General features: G+C 46.8%; 1 protein-coding gene across 6 annotated transcripts in view; it reads right to left on the minus strand.

Annotated features, from left to right (window-relative positions):
• The window catches only part of SHANK2 (SH3 and multiple ankyrin repeat domains 2), a 672686-nt gene that overhangs the window by 507538 nt on the left and 150485 nt on the right, over nucleotides 1-14663 (minus strand). For all 6 annotated transcript variants that reach the window (XM_077286975.1, XM_077286974.1, XM_077286973.1 and 3 more), the window contains one exon: nucleotides 13015-13123. In XM_077286975.1, the coding sequence (XP_077143090.1) occupies nucleotides 13015-13123 (109 nt within the window). The remainder of the gene's footprint in view (nucleotides 1-13014; nucleotides 13124-14663) is intronic.

Raw genomic sequence — 14663 nt, forward strand, 5'->3', positions numbered from 1 at the left:
GTCTGGGAAGACAGCAGACAATATCACCCCATCCTTAAGTATACCCGTAGGTTTAGAATCACCAGGGGAATCAGGTTCAAAACTCCTAGAAAGGGCATCCGCCTTCACATTCTTAGTAACTGGCAGATACGAAACCACAAAATTAAACCGGGAGAAAAACAACGACCAGCGCGCCTGTCTAGGATTCAGACGTCTGGCCGACTCAAGATAAATCAAATTTTTGTGATCAGTCAAGACCACCACCTGATGTTTAGCACCCTCAAGCCAATGACGCCACTCTTCGAATGCCCACTTCATCGCCAAAAGCTCCCGATTACCGACGTCATAATTTCGCTCGGCGGGCGAAAATTTTCGAGAAAAGAACGCACAAGGTCTCATCACTGAACAATCTGAACTTTTCTGCGACAAAACCGCCCCCGCTCCGATCTCGGAAGCATCAACTTCCACCTGAAAAGGAAGAGAAACATCAGGCTGGCACAACACCGGAGCAGAAGAAAAACGGCGCTTAAGCTCCCGAAAGGCCTCCACAGCAGCAGGAGACCAATCTGCAACATCAGCACCCTTTTTAGTCAAATCAGTCAAAGGCCTGACAACGCTAGAAAAACCAGTTATGAATCGACGATAAAAGTTAGCAAAGCCCAAAAATTTCTGAAGGCCCTTAAGAGAAGTCGGTTGCGTCCAGTCACAAATAGCCCGAACCTTCACAGGATCCATCTCAATAGAAGAGGGGGAAAAAATGTACCCCAAAAAAGAAATCTTCTGAACCCCAAAAACACACTTTGAACCTTTAACAAACAGAGAATTGGTCCGCAAAACCTGAAAAACCCTCCTAACTTGTTGAACATGAGATTCCCAGTCATCCGAAAAAATCAAGATATCGTCCAAATACACAATCATAAATTTATCCAGATATTCACGAAAAATATTGTGCATAAAAGACTGAAAGACCGAAGGGGCATTTGACAGACCAAAAGGCATCACCAAATACTCAAAATGGCCCTCGGGCGTATTAAATGCGGTTTTCCACTCATCCCCCTGCTTAATTCGCACCAAATTATACGCACCGCGAAGATCAATCTTAGAGAACCACTTCGCCCCCTCAATGCGAGCAAATAAATCTGTCAGCAATGGCAAAGGATACTGATACTTGACTGTGATCTTATTCAAGAGTCTATAATCAATACAAGGTCTCAAAGAACCATCGCTGTTAGCTACGAAAAACAACCCCGCTCCAAGAGGAGACGAAGAAGGACGAATATGTCCCTTTTCCAAGGACTCCCTAATATACTCTCGCATGGCAGCATGTTCAGGTACAGACAGATTGAATAGACGACCCTTAGGAAATTTACTGCCAGGGATCAAATCTATGGCGCAATCGCAATCTCTGTGAGGAGGAAGAGAATTAAGAGTAGATTCCTCAAAAACCTCACGATAATCAGACAAAAACTCAGGAATTTCAGAGGGAATAGATGAAGCAATGGAGACCAAAGATGTGTCCCCATGATTTCCCTGACATCCCCAGCTTAGTACAGACATTGTTTTCCAGTCAAGGACTGGGTTATGAGTTTGCAACCATGGCAATCCCAGCACCAACACATCATGTAGATTATACAGTACAAGGAAGCGAATCACCTCTTGATGGTCTGGAGTCATACGCATAGTCACTTGTGTCCAGTATTGTGGTTTATTACTAGCCAATGGTGTAGAATCAATACCCTTTAAAGGTATAGGAACTTCCAGAGGCTCTAGATCAAACCCACAGCGCCTGGCAAAGGACCAATCCATAAGACTCAAAGCGGCGCCAGAATCCACATACGCATCCGCAACAATAGAAGATAACGAACAAATTAGAGTTACAGACAAAATAAACTTGGACTGCAAAGTGCCAATAGCAGAGGATTTATCAACTTTCTTTGTTCGTTTAGAGCATGCTGATATAACATGAGTAGAATTTCCACAATAGAAGCACAAATGATTTTTGCGCCTATAAATCTGTCGTTCGCTTCTGGACAGAAAGCTATCACATTGCATACTCTGTGGTGCCTCTTCAGAAGACACCACCAACTGGTGCACAGGTTTGCGTTCCCGTAAACGCCGATCAATCTGAATTGCCATTGTCATGGACTCATTCAGACCAGTAGGCGCAGGAAACCCCACCATGACGTCTTTTACAGCATCAGAGAGACCTTCTCTGAAAATTGCCGCCAGAGCGCACTCATTCCACTGAGTAAGCACAGACCATTTTCGAAATTTTTGGCAATATATTTCGGCTTCATCTTGCCCCTGAGAGAGGGCTATTAGGGCTTTCTCAGCCTGAATCTCCAAATTTGGTTCCTCATAAAGCAACCCCAAAGCCAGAAAAAACGCATCCACATTGAGCAACGCAGGATCCCCTGGTGCCAATGAAAATGCCCAATTTTGGGGGTCACCCCGCAGTAAAGAAATAACAATTTTTACTTGCTGGGCAGGATCTCCAGCAGAATGAGATCTCAGCGAAAGAAACAATTTACAATTGTATTTAAAATTTAGAAAACAAGATCGATCTCCAGAAAAAAACTCCGGTATAGGAATTTTAGGTTCAGACCGAGGAGCATGTAACAAAAAATCTTGTATATTCTGAACTTTAGAGGCAAGATTATTCAAATTGGTAGCCAGACTCTGGGGATCCATATTTCAACAGATAAAGTCTGAGCCATTCAGGGGTTAAGAGGAGAGGAAAACAGGAGACTGCAATTAGAGCTGGAGTGCAACTTCAGAGGAAGGAAAAAAAAAAAAAAAAAAAAAAAAAAGGTTTCACACAGTTCCTTTTCTCTCCTGCTTCAGCCTATAGATTAAACATTTGGACTGGCCATACTGTTATGGTTTCCAATGGCAAGGAAACATCAGAAGCATAGAATAAACGGACAAGCTCTCGGGTGATGGAAACTAGAGCTGACCGCGATGCTAAACCTACACACCACACTAGAAGTAGCCAGGGGGCATTCCTGCGTTGTCTCTAGATGCCGCGCGCCAGCCGGAGAACTAACTACCCCTGGTAGAAGAAAACACAGTCCTGGCTTGCCTCCAGAGAATGTCCCCACAGGAGATAGCAGCCCCCCACATATAATAACGGTGAGAGCAGATGAAAAGACACACGTAGTATGAAAGCAGATTTAGCACAGAGAGGCCCGCTAACTAAATAGCAGAAAGATACAACAGAGGACTTCGCGGTCAGCTGCAAAACCCTTCAAAACACCATCCTGAAATTACCTTAACTCATGTGACAACTCATGCCACTGGAGTGGTAATTTCAGCCCAACAAGAGCTTCCAGCTGCAGAGATTCACATAAGTGCAAACTGGACAAAACATACAAAAATAGACTTAAGGACTAAAGTGTCCAACTTAGCTGAGCAGAAAACTGGGAGAAGGAACATGCAACAGAATCACTCTGGATACATTGATGGCCAGCATTAGAATGACTGAGGAGCAAGGTTAAATAGGATACTCCCACATCCTGATAGGAACAGGTGAACTGAGAAGGCAAAGCTTGCAGGACACCAGTACCACAAGAGACCACCGGGGGAGCCCACGAACCGAATCACAACAAAAGACATACAATTTTGAAATGCAATAACAATAAGTGAATTTTAACAGAGCTTCCCTTTATGGGAGGTGAGGACACTTGAACGTTACAAACATGGTTAAATACTTTAAATAACATACTATAAATAACTTTTTCTTACCCAACCGGGTATTCTACTAAGTGCAAATTTTTGAACAATAATTTAACGTTGCCTTTAAGGACGAACACACTGAATCCACTAAAGACCTTCTTATAAAACACTATAAGGCTAATCAACTTTTCTTCATTTTCCACCTTTACATCTGCAGGACCGCCTGTCTATCTGCCCCAGGCCTACTGCCTCTCGTTCTGTTTCAGGACCGCCCCTTTCTGCCCGGGCCTACTGCCTTTCTGCTACTATACACAGTATAGGACTTATCAACCTTCTCTCAGTTCAAGATTACTGAGCCATCTCTGTATGGCTCCTAGGAGGACTCACCGACTAACCCCATACGGGTTCACTTCCTGTTCTCATTCTTCTAGCAACACCATTAAACATTTCTCACAATTAACTAGCTAACTACATATAACTTTTACATGTAAGCATTATTCGACTTTAAGTGCTATTGATGAACGTTCCCTTTAAGAAGGGACCAAGTCTCTATGAGGTAGTGCAACTTCTCAAGCTGCAAGTCCGTTTGGAGCAAGGACTCCGGTACTGCTTCCAGGAACAGTTTCTTCGCAAAGAGTCCTTTTCTTTGTAAAACCAGTAGAGGGCACCTTTAAGAAGGTGCAAACTATTTACAATAAGTTTGTAATCATGCAGTGTTCATGATCCAGCAGTTCTTTTTCAAACAATGATGAACAAGAAACAAACAAAAGCAGAAGAAGGGATCCCGGGTAAACAAAGGGATCCCTTTAAGAGTAACCCTGGGCGGGTTGTAGCAGCAAGAAGACACATAAAACGATGAACAGTTAACTATATACAAATGATGAAGCATTCTTGCTTACTCAGTTTCTGGCTGCCCCCCACCGAGGCTTTACCTGGCAGGTGGCCCTCTGCGGCCCAGACAGGCCGGACTCCAAGTCTACTCCCGATGCCAGGTGTACCCCATGGGTTCGGGTCTTCTGCACGACCAGGTCGTGCGCTGCGATGAGTGTCTGCGTGGGTCGATGGATGATGCTGGCGGCGGCAGAGGCTGCAGCAGCGGCTTCAGCGGCAAGCTCCTCCCCCTCGGTTTGGGATACCGCTAGAACGGCCGTACAGCGCTGCATATCCCGGGCCCACCAGCTGCTCCCCTTTAGACGCCGGCGATACGTCACCACATCCCCCGACTTCAGGAGGGACTTGGCGCCGTCTCCACACAGGCAGGGCTCCACTTCGTCCCGGGTGATGTGGACTCTCAGGGCTGTTCCAATCTCCTGCACGAAGCCCTTCCCTTCCTGGGGCTGGTAGACGATTACGACGCCCCATTTCGGCAGGGAGCCCTCCAGCAGCTCACCACGTGCCTGGAACTCCGCAACCAGGTGGTTCCTGTATTCTCCCCAAGGGAAGGGCCCCAGGTCTGGCCCCCCCGGTACTTTGGGACCAGGCGGCGGGAACGCTGGGGCACCAGTGGTCGCAGCGGCGGCCGGGTCTGGTGCAGAGGTGGGGCGGTCTCCCTGGGGGTCGCGGCACTCAGTACCCCTACTTGGGGTAACTCCTCTGGCACCACTCCACTCTCCTGGGGGAGGCACACGGGCTGGGGACCGCGCAGGCAAAGGATGCCCCATCGACAGCTCCCACGGGTCCAGATCCTCCAGCGGGGGCATATCGGAATAATCCTCCGGAAACGGGGATCGATGCGGGGCCATCTTCTTCCGCAGGCCTTCTCTGGTCTCTAGTCCCACCTCACCTGAGTCATAGTTTCGTTTCTTCGGTCTCCGCCCGCCATAGAGGATCAGGAGGCGGATCTCCCATGCTGACGGGCACGTCCTCAGGATGCAAAAATGTTTAGACTGGGCGGCCATTGTCTTTCGTGCTCTTCAGCTGGTCCACGCCTACTCCACGCCCCTCTTCTTCTCCGGCGCTCTCCTCAGCGCTGTAATGGTGGCGGTTTTTGGCGGCAAGTGGCAATGCACAGTCTTTGCAATAAGTCACAGTCCAAACACAATAAATCACAGTTCCAAGGCACACATGACCTGATTCTTCAGGCTTAAGTAGATCCTGTTCGTGACGCCAAGTTGAAGCGCCACCACTGCCCCAGGGCCGAGGGGTACCCGGTACCGGGCCTCTGAGTCTCTGTTCTGGGGTTGTCACGGTGGCTAGACTGTTATGATCTGGTGGCTTAGGCGCAGCATCAGACATGCTCTGGAGGAGGTGGTACCTGTACTGACCGCAGACCCTGAACTTAACACCGCAACTAGCAGTAGCCGTGGGATGTACCTACCAGTCCTAGACACCTCGACACAGCCGGAGAACTAATTACCCCTATAGATAGAAACGGAAAACTATCTTGCCTCAGAGAAAATCCCCAATGGATAGACAGCCCCCCACATACAGTATATTGACTGTGAGAGGAGAGGGGAAAAACATACGCAGACTGAAAACAGAATTTAGCAAAGGAGGCCAATCTAGCTAAATAGACAGAATAGGACAGAGTACTATGCGGTCAGTATTAAAAAACCCTAGAAAAATCCACCACAGATAATACAAAAATCTCCACACCTAACTAAAGGCATGGAGGGAAAATCTGCTTCTCCAGAGCTTCCAGCTTGACTGAATAAATCCACACTGACAAAGCTGGACAAGAAAAACATAGAAATGCACTGAACAATAAAATCCACAGTATGTGGACTGCAAAAACCAAGCCAGGACTTATCTTTGATGATTTGAGCAGATAAGCAGGAGAATCCAGGAGGAGATGTGAATCCACCAAGGAACAATGAACAACTGGCACTAACCAAAGGATCTGGCCAGACTAAATAGCCCAGTCAGAATTGGTAATAAGTGGAAGCACCTGATGACTGCTGAAATCCAAAGGAGCAGCAGTACCACTTATAACCACTGGAGGGAGCCCAAGAGCAGAACTCACAACATTACCACTTATAACCACCGGAGGGAGCCCAAGAGCAGAATTCACAACAGTACTTCCCCCTTAAGGAGGGGTCACCGAACCCTCACCAGAGCCCCCAGGCCGATCAGGACGAGCCAAATGAAAAGCACGAACCAAATCAGCCGCATGAACATCGGAGGCAACAACTCAAGAATTATCCTCCTGGCCATAACCCTTCCACTTGACAAGATACTGAAGCCTCCGCCTCGAAAAACGAGAATCCAAAATTTTCTCAACCACATACTCCAACTCCCCATCAACCAACACCGGGGCAGGAGGATCAACAGAGGGAACAACGGGCACCACATATCTCCGCAATAAAGATCTATGGAAAACATTATGGATGGCAAAAGAGGCTGGAAGTGCCAAACGAAAAGACACAGGATTGATAATCTCAGAAATCTTATAAGGACCAATAAACCGAGGCTTGAACTTAGGGGAAGAAACCTTCATAGGAACACGACGGGAAGACAACCAGACCAAATCCCCAACCCGAAGCCGGGGACCAACACACCGACGACGGTTAGCAAAATGTTGAGCCTTCTCCTGAGACAACGTCAAATTGTCTACCACATGAGTCCAAATCTGCTGCAACCTGTCCACCACAGAATCCACACCAGGACATTCAGAAGGCTCAACCTGCCCTGAAGAAAAACGAGGATGGAAACCAAAATTACAAAAGAAGGGCGAAACAAAAGTAGCCGAACTAGCCCGATTATTAAGGGCAAACTCGGCCAATGGCAAGAAAGCCACCCAATCATCCTGATCAGCAGACACAAAGCATCTCAAATAAGTTTCCAAAGTCTGATTAGTTCGCTCGGTTTGGCCATTTGTCTGAGGATGAAATGCGGAAGAAAAAGACAAATCAATGCCCATCCTAGCACAAAAGGACCGCCAAAACCTAGAAACAAACTGGGAACCTCTGTCAGACACAATATTCTCAGGAATGCCATGCAAACGAACCACATGCTGAAAAAACAACGGGACCAAATCAGAAGAGGAAGGCAACTTAGGCAAGGGTACCAAATGAACCATCTTAGAAAACTGATCACAAACCACCCAGATAACAGACATCTTCTGGGAAACAGGGAGATCTGAAATAAAATCCATAGAAATATGCGTCCAAGGCCTCTCAGGGACCGGCAAAGGCAAAAGCAAGCCACTAGCGCAGGAACAGCAGGGCTTGGCCCGCGCACAAGTCCCACAGGACTGCACAAAAGAACGCACATCCCGTGACAAAGAAGGCCACCAAAAGGACCTACCAACCAAATCTCTGGTACCAAAAATCCCAGGATGGCCAGCCAACACGGAACAATGAACCTCAGAAATCACCTTACTAGTCCATATATCAGGAACAAACAGTTTCCCCGCTGGACAGCGATCATGTTTATCAGCCTGAAATTCCTGAAGCACCCGTCGTAAATCAGGGGAGATGGCAGAAAGAATCACCCCTTCCTTGAGAATACCAACCGGCTCAAGGAGTCCAGGAGAATCAGGCAAAAAGCTCCTAGAGAGGGCATCAGCCTTAACATTCTCAGAACCCGGAAGATACGAGACCACAAAATCAAAACGGGAGAAAAACAGGGACCATCGAGCCTGTCTAGGATTCAACCGCTTGGCAGACTCGAGGTAAATCAGATTCTTATGATCGGTCAAGATCACAACACGATGCTTGGCCCCCTCAAGCCAATGTCGCCACTCCTCAAATGCCCACTTCATAGCCAACAACTCACGATTGCCGACATCATAATTGCGTTCCGCAGGCGAAAACTTTCGGGAAAAGAAGGCACACGGTTTCATCAAGGAACCATCAGAATTCCTCTGAGACAAAACGGCCCCTGCCCCAATCTCAGAAGCGTCAACCTCTACCTGAAAAGGAAGAGAAACATCCGGCTGACGCAACAAAGGGGCAGAAGTAAATCGGCGTTTAAGCTCCTGAAAGGCAGAAACAGCCGCAGAGGACCAATTCGTAACATCAGCGCCTTTCTTCGTCAAATCGGTCAGGGGTTTAACCACACTGGAGAAGTTGGCAATGAAACGGCGATAAAAATTAGCAAAGCCCAAAAATTTCTGAAGGCTCTTCACAGATGTGGGCTGAACCCAATCATGAATGGCCTGAACCTTAACCGGATCCATTTCAATAGACGAAGGAGAAAAAATGAAACCCAAAAAAGAAACCTTCTGAACTCCAAAGAGGCACTGAGACCCCTTCACAAATAAAGCATTATCACGAAGGATCTGAAATACCATTCTGACCTGTTTCACATGAGACTCCCAATCATCAGAAAAAATCAAAATATCATCCAAATATACAATCATGAATTTATCAAGATAATTCCGAAATATATCATGCATGAAGGACTGAAACACAGATGGAGCATTAGAAAGCCCGAAAGGCATCACAAGGTATTCAAAATGGCCTTCGGGCGTATTAAACGCAGTTTTCCATTCGTCACCCTGTTTAATACGAACAAGATTATACGCCCCTCAAAGGTCAATCTTAGTAAACCAACTAGCCCCCTTAATCCGAGCAAACAAATCAGAAAGCAAAGGTAAAGGGTATTGAAATTTGACCGTGATCTTATTCAAGAGGCGATAATCAATACAGGGTCTCAAGGAGCCATCCTTCTTGGCAACAAAAAAGAATCCCGCTCCCAATGGTGACGAAGATGGCCGAATATGCCCTTTCTTCAAGGACTCCTTAACATAACTCCGCATGGTGGTGTGTTCTGGCACAGACAAGTTGAAAAGTCGGCCCTTAGGGAACTTACATCCTGGAATCAAGTCAATAGCACAATCACAGTCCCTATGCGGAGGAAGGGAACTGGACTTGGGCTCATCAAACACATCCTGGAAATCTGACAAAAACTCAGGAATTTCAGAAGAGGGGGAAGAGGAAATTGACATCAAAGGAACGTCATTATGAATCCCCTGACAACCCCAACTAGTCACAGACATAGATTTCCAATCCAGCACCGGATTATGTACCTGTAACCATGGAAAACCCAGAACAATAACATCATGCAAATTATGCAACACCAGAAAACGACAATCTTCCTGATGTGCTGGCGCCATGTACATGGTTAGCTGTGTCCAAAACTGAGGTTTATTTTTAGCCAAAGGTGTAGCATCAATGCCCCTCAAAGGAATAGGGGTCTGCAAAGGCTGCAAGGGGAAACCACAACGCTTGGCGAATTCTAAGTCCATCAAGTTTAAAGCGGCGCCTGAATCCACAAACGCCATGACAGAAAATGACGACAATGAGCAGATCAAGGTCACAGATAAGAGAAATTTGGGCTGTACATTACTGATGGTAACAGACCTAGCGACTCTCTTAGTACGCTTAGGACAATCAGAAATTACATGAGCAGAATCGCCGCAGTAAAAACACAACCCATTCTGACGTCTGAATCCTTGCTGTTCAGCTCTAGTCAAAATCCTATCACACAGCATAGGCTCAGTACTCCGCTCAGAGGATAATGCCATCGTGTGCACATCTCTGCGCTCGCGCAAGCGCCGATCAATCTGAATGGCCAGAGACATAGAATCATTCAGACCAGCAGGCGTGGGGAACCCCACCATAACGTCCTTAACAGATTCAGAAAGACCCTTTCTGAAAATTGCCGCCAAAGCATCCTCATTCCATTTAGTGAGCACAGACCATTTTCTAAATTTCTGGCAGTATGATTCTGCCGCTTCCTTGCCCTGACACAGGGTCAACAAGGTTTTTTCTGCATGATCCACTGAATTAGGTTCATCATAAAATAACCCTAGCGCCTGAAAAAAGGTGTCTACATTAAGCAAGGCCGGATTCCCTGATTCAAGGGAAAATGCCCAGTCCTGAGGGTCACCACGCAGCAGAGAAATTACAATTTTAACTTGCTGAATGGGATCACCAGAGGAACGGGGTTTCAGAGCAAAAAACAGTTTGCAGTTATTTTTAAAGCTCAAAAACTTAGACCTGTCCCCAAAAAACAAATCAGGAGTTGGAATTCTAGGCTCTAGAACCGGAGTCTGGACAACATAATCAAAAATACCCTGTACTCTTGCAGCAAGTTGATCCACACGCGAAGCCAAAGCCTGAACATCCAATGTCAGTGCCAAACTCCTGAACCACCCAGAGATTAAGAGGGAAGAGAAGACAAAGTAGACTGCAGAAAAAAAAATGGCTCAGCGCTTTTCTTCCCTTCTTTGCATTTAACTCATTCTTGGCCAGTTGTACTGTTATGATCTGGTGGCTTAGGCACAGCATCAGACATGCTCTGGAGGAGGTGGTACCTGTACTGACCGCAGACCCTGAACTTAACACCGCAACTAGCAGTAGCCGTGGGATGTACCTACCAGTCCTAGACACCTCGACACAGCCGGAGAACTAATTACCCCTATAGATAGAAACGGAAAACTCTTGCCTCAGAGAAAATCCCCAATGGATAGACAGCCCCCCACATACAGTATATTGACTGTGAGAGGAGAGGGGAAAAACATACGCAGACTGAAAACAGAATTTAGCAAAGGAGGCCAATCTAGCTAAATAGACAGAATAGGACAGAGTACTATGCGGTCAGTATTAAAAAACCCTAGAAAAATCCACCACAGATAATACAAAAATCTCCACACCTAACTAAAGGCATGGAGGGAAAATCTGCTGCTCCAGAGCTTCCAGCTTGACTGAATAAATCCACACTGACAAAGCTGGACAAGAAAAACATAGAAATGCACTGAACAATAAAGTCCACAGTATGTGGACTGCAAAAACCAAGCCAGGACTTATCTTTGATGATTTGAGCAGATAAGCAGGAGAATCCAGGAGGAGATGTGAATCCACCAAGGAACAATAAACAACTGGCACTAACCAAAGGATCTGGCCAGACTAAATAGCCCAGTCAGAATTGGTAATAAGTGAAAGCACCTGATGACTGCTGAAATCCAAAGGAGCAGCAGTACCACTTATAACCACCGGAGGGAGCCCAAGAGCAGAATTCACAACACTAGACCCGGTCCGTGACCCTGCTGAGGGGCGCCCAATGAAAGGTGTGGATGGGGATGATGTTATGGTGCGGTGCAGGTCGCAGTAAATAACAAGGACACCAGGTTGCAGTCTCTTTACCTCTTTACTGAAGGCTTCAGGATCCTCAATCCGGAATACGGTTAACCGGGCTGCGTAAGTCCGGCCGGTCCGATGGCACCTCCAGAGTTCCCTTTGCAGGTGGAAATCTGTGCCTACCTTCTAGCGCTTGTGTGTTGTGGTCCTCCCCTGCTGTGCTTACGGGATAGTCCCCACAACTGTTGTGTCTGTTTCTGAAGTTCCCTCACAACTCGATTATGATGTTCTGCTTCGTCCCCCAGATGATATGGCTAGGACGCACCCGTATGACGGGTAGGCTCGGAGGTCTTCCGGGACCCTAGAGTCGCCCCTCTCCAAATGTTGCCCCCTATGTCTTCTTAGGTGATTTGAGTGAGACAGCCCGCCTATAACTGACTGTCCTGCCGTAGGTTTGAAGTAGGGCCAGGAGCTCAATACTTCCTCGGCGTTCCAGCCACCGGCTACGCGCCTCAGTAGGATGTTGCCTCGTCTTACAGCACAACTCCTACTGGTGTTTCTCCTTGTTGCGTTGATCTCGTTTCTCACTCAGCACAATAAACCTCGCTTCTTGTCCTTTCTTGGGGTACCGCCGCGACGAAGTGCAGGCGCGGTCCCGTAACGTTCTCTCTGTTCGCTAGGCCTCTGTCAAGATCCCACCCCTGACAGGGACCCCCTGAATCTTCCCCTGCAACACCCTCTGCCACAGGATGTTGCCTGGTTCCAACCCAGTCAGCTTCTAACTAACTTCCTACCTAACCTCCAGTTTTACCAGATTGTGAGGAGTGGCCTAATACATAGTGCCCTTAGCTCCCCCTGGAGGCCAGACTGTGAAGTGTATTGGTGTCTGTGATACCTGGTCAGGTGAACTCCTTCAGTGCCATCAGACGTACCATAGCCCCCCTTAGCGGCGGAGCATCAGTACTGCAACGACCAGGACTCTGGGGCGCTGCACATCATTGCTGTAGCCAATCACTAAGGTCCAGCACGAGCCGCTGAGCTCTGCGATTGGCTGCGGCAGTGATGTGCGCTATGATCATTTCATCATCGCTGACATCAGAGACCAGAGCAGCAGTGGAGATCCGTCACTGCACCCGGTGACGACGAGTAAAATCTGATTTTATTATTGGCCATTACAGGGAAGAGCCTTCAAATGGAAAAAGTTGTTAATGTCTGAAAAAAGCTAATTAATCTACTACATACCGTCCAACCTGCAGGAAAAAACACTTAAAATATAACACTTGACCTGTACGTTGTCACTAAATATTTGCACCAGGAGAATGCCCTGTACACTTACCACCAGTTTCCGGATCATGGTAATTCGGGTCCAACCCCCGATCTAACATCTTGCAGACTTTATCCACTGAACAATGCTGAATGTAATCCATGAATTTCCGTAAACTCGCCTGAAATTATATAATATAAACATTCACCAGGTTTGTTCAGAATACACTGGTTATTTTGAGAGCTTCAGGGACATATCGTTTTTTATAAAGCAACCCATAAATAAGAAATATAATAATAGTTCTTGACTGCAAAACCAGTTCTGTAAATCACCATCATCTTTGTGTCTGTAGAAGTGGAAAGTTTTTCAGTTGATGCAAAACTGAATGAGATTGTATCCTTAGGATAACCCCTGATCAAATTTCCAGATTTGTTATTATGGGGGATTTTTTAGATGCCAGTTCTCTACTCTGTTAGCTGGAGTAGATAGTCTCTGTAAATGCCCATTTATTAGTATGTGAGCACTAGATGTCTCCATTTATTTACTCTGACAATAACAACTGAATACCAAGGAGTCCAGATGATGGATCAGGGGTGATTAGCTGATTGCTAGCAGGTATAAGAAAACGGTCTGTCCAGTTTATACATCCCGTGTCCATACACCCCATTATAGAATTGGGTCCTGTGTTTAGGATCCTCATCTCTTGACCAGAGTGGAGGAAGGTCACAAAAAGTTTTTTTCTTCTGGAGGACCTACCTTGTCCTATATTAGGGGTCCTCAACCTGTAGCTTGGGAGCCACATGTGGCTCGCGGTCCCATGAACTGTTGCTCGCGACTGTTTGCCAGCTTGGTGCATTAGCTCCAGATTTAGTAAACAGGTATGAAGAGCACATCTCAAAATGGTGAACTTTGTGAGTAGCCCTGCACCAAAGAGCAGATCTGGGTACACTTCTACTGGTCTTGGGGGTTTAGAGATAATTTAAGTATGGTATGCTGGAGACAGGATGATACTACCGGTCAGAGAAGTTGCTTGAACATGGATGTGACTGTGTTGGGAGTGCGTGATGGAAGAATGCTGAATGGGGGTTTCGTGGGAACCCCTGGATCTTGGTATACTGCTTCGGAGTGATTTGTGTGGAAAAGCTTTGGTTATCATTATACCCGTAATGGGGGCTTTGGTTGCCACTACTGTGAGGGGGGACAGAAGCTGGATGTGGCTCGCGACCGTCCTGCAGAGCTGAATGTGGCTCTCAAGGTCAGAAAGGTTGGGGACCACTGTCCTATATAGACACTACCCTATTGATGTGAATGAATGGGCACTGTGTAATGCTGCATTACCCCCTGCGGGGTCACTGCAAAAAAAAAAGACCTTTTACTGCCAGGGTTCCCATAGATTACAGATGATGGATGGGGTTTCCGAAACAGGGTCGCTTTGTGATTAGTGTAATATCTAAGGACTAGTGATGAGCGAGTATACTCGTTGCTCGGGTTTTCCAGAGCACGCTCGGGTGATCTCCCGAGTATTTGTGACTGCTCGGAGATTTCGTTCTTGTTCACTCAGCTGCATGATTTACAGCTGCTAGCCAGCCTGAGTACATGTGGGGGTTAACTGGTTGCTAGGGAATCCCCACATGTATTCAGCCTGTCTAGCAGCCGTAAATCATGCAGCTGTGGCGACGAAAACAAAATCTCCGAGCAGTCATAAATACTCGGAGACCACC

The sequence above is a fragment of the Ranitomeya variabilis genome, chromosome 2, assembly GCF_051348905.1.
Source record: "Ranitomeya variabilis isolate aRanVar5 chromosome 2, aRanVar5.hap1, whole genome shotgun sequence".
In the NCBI taxonomy this organism is placed as follows: Eukaryota; Metazoa; Chordata; class Amphibia; order Anura; family Dendrobatidae; genus Ranitomeya; species Ranitomeya variabilis.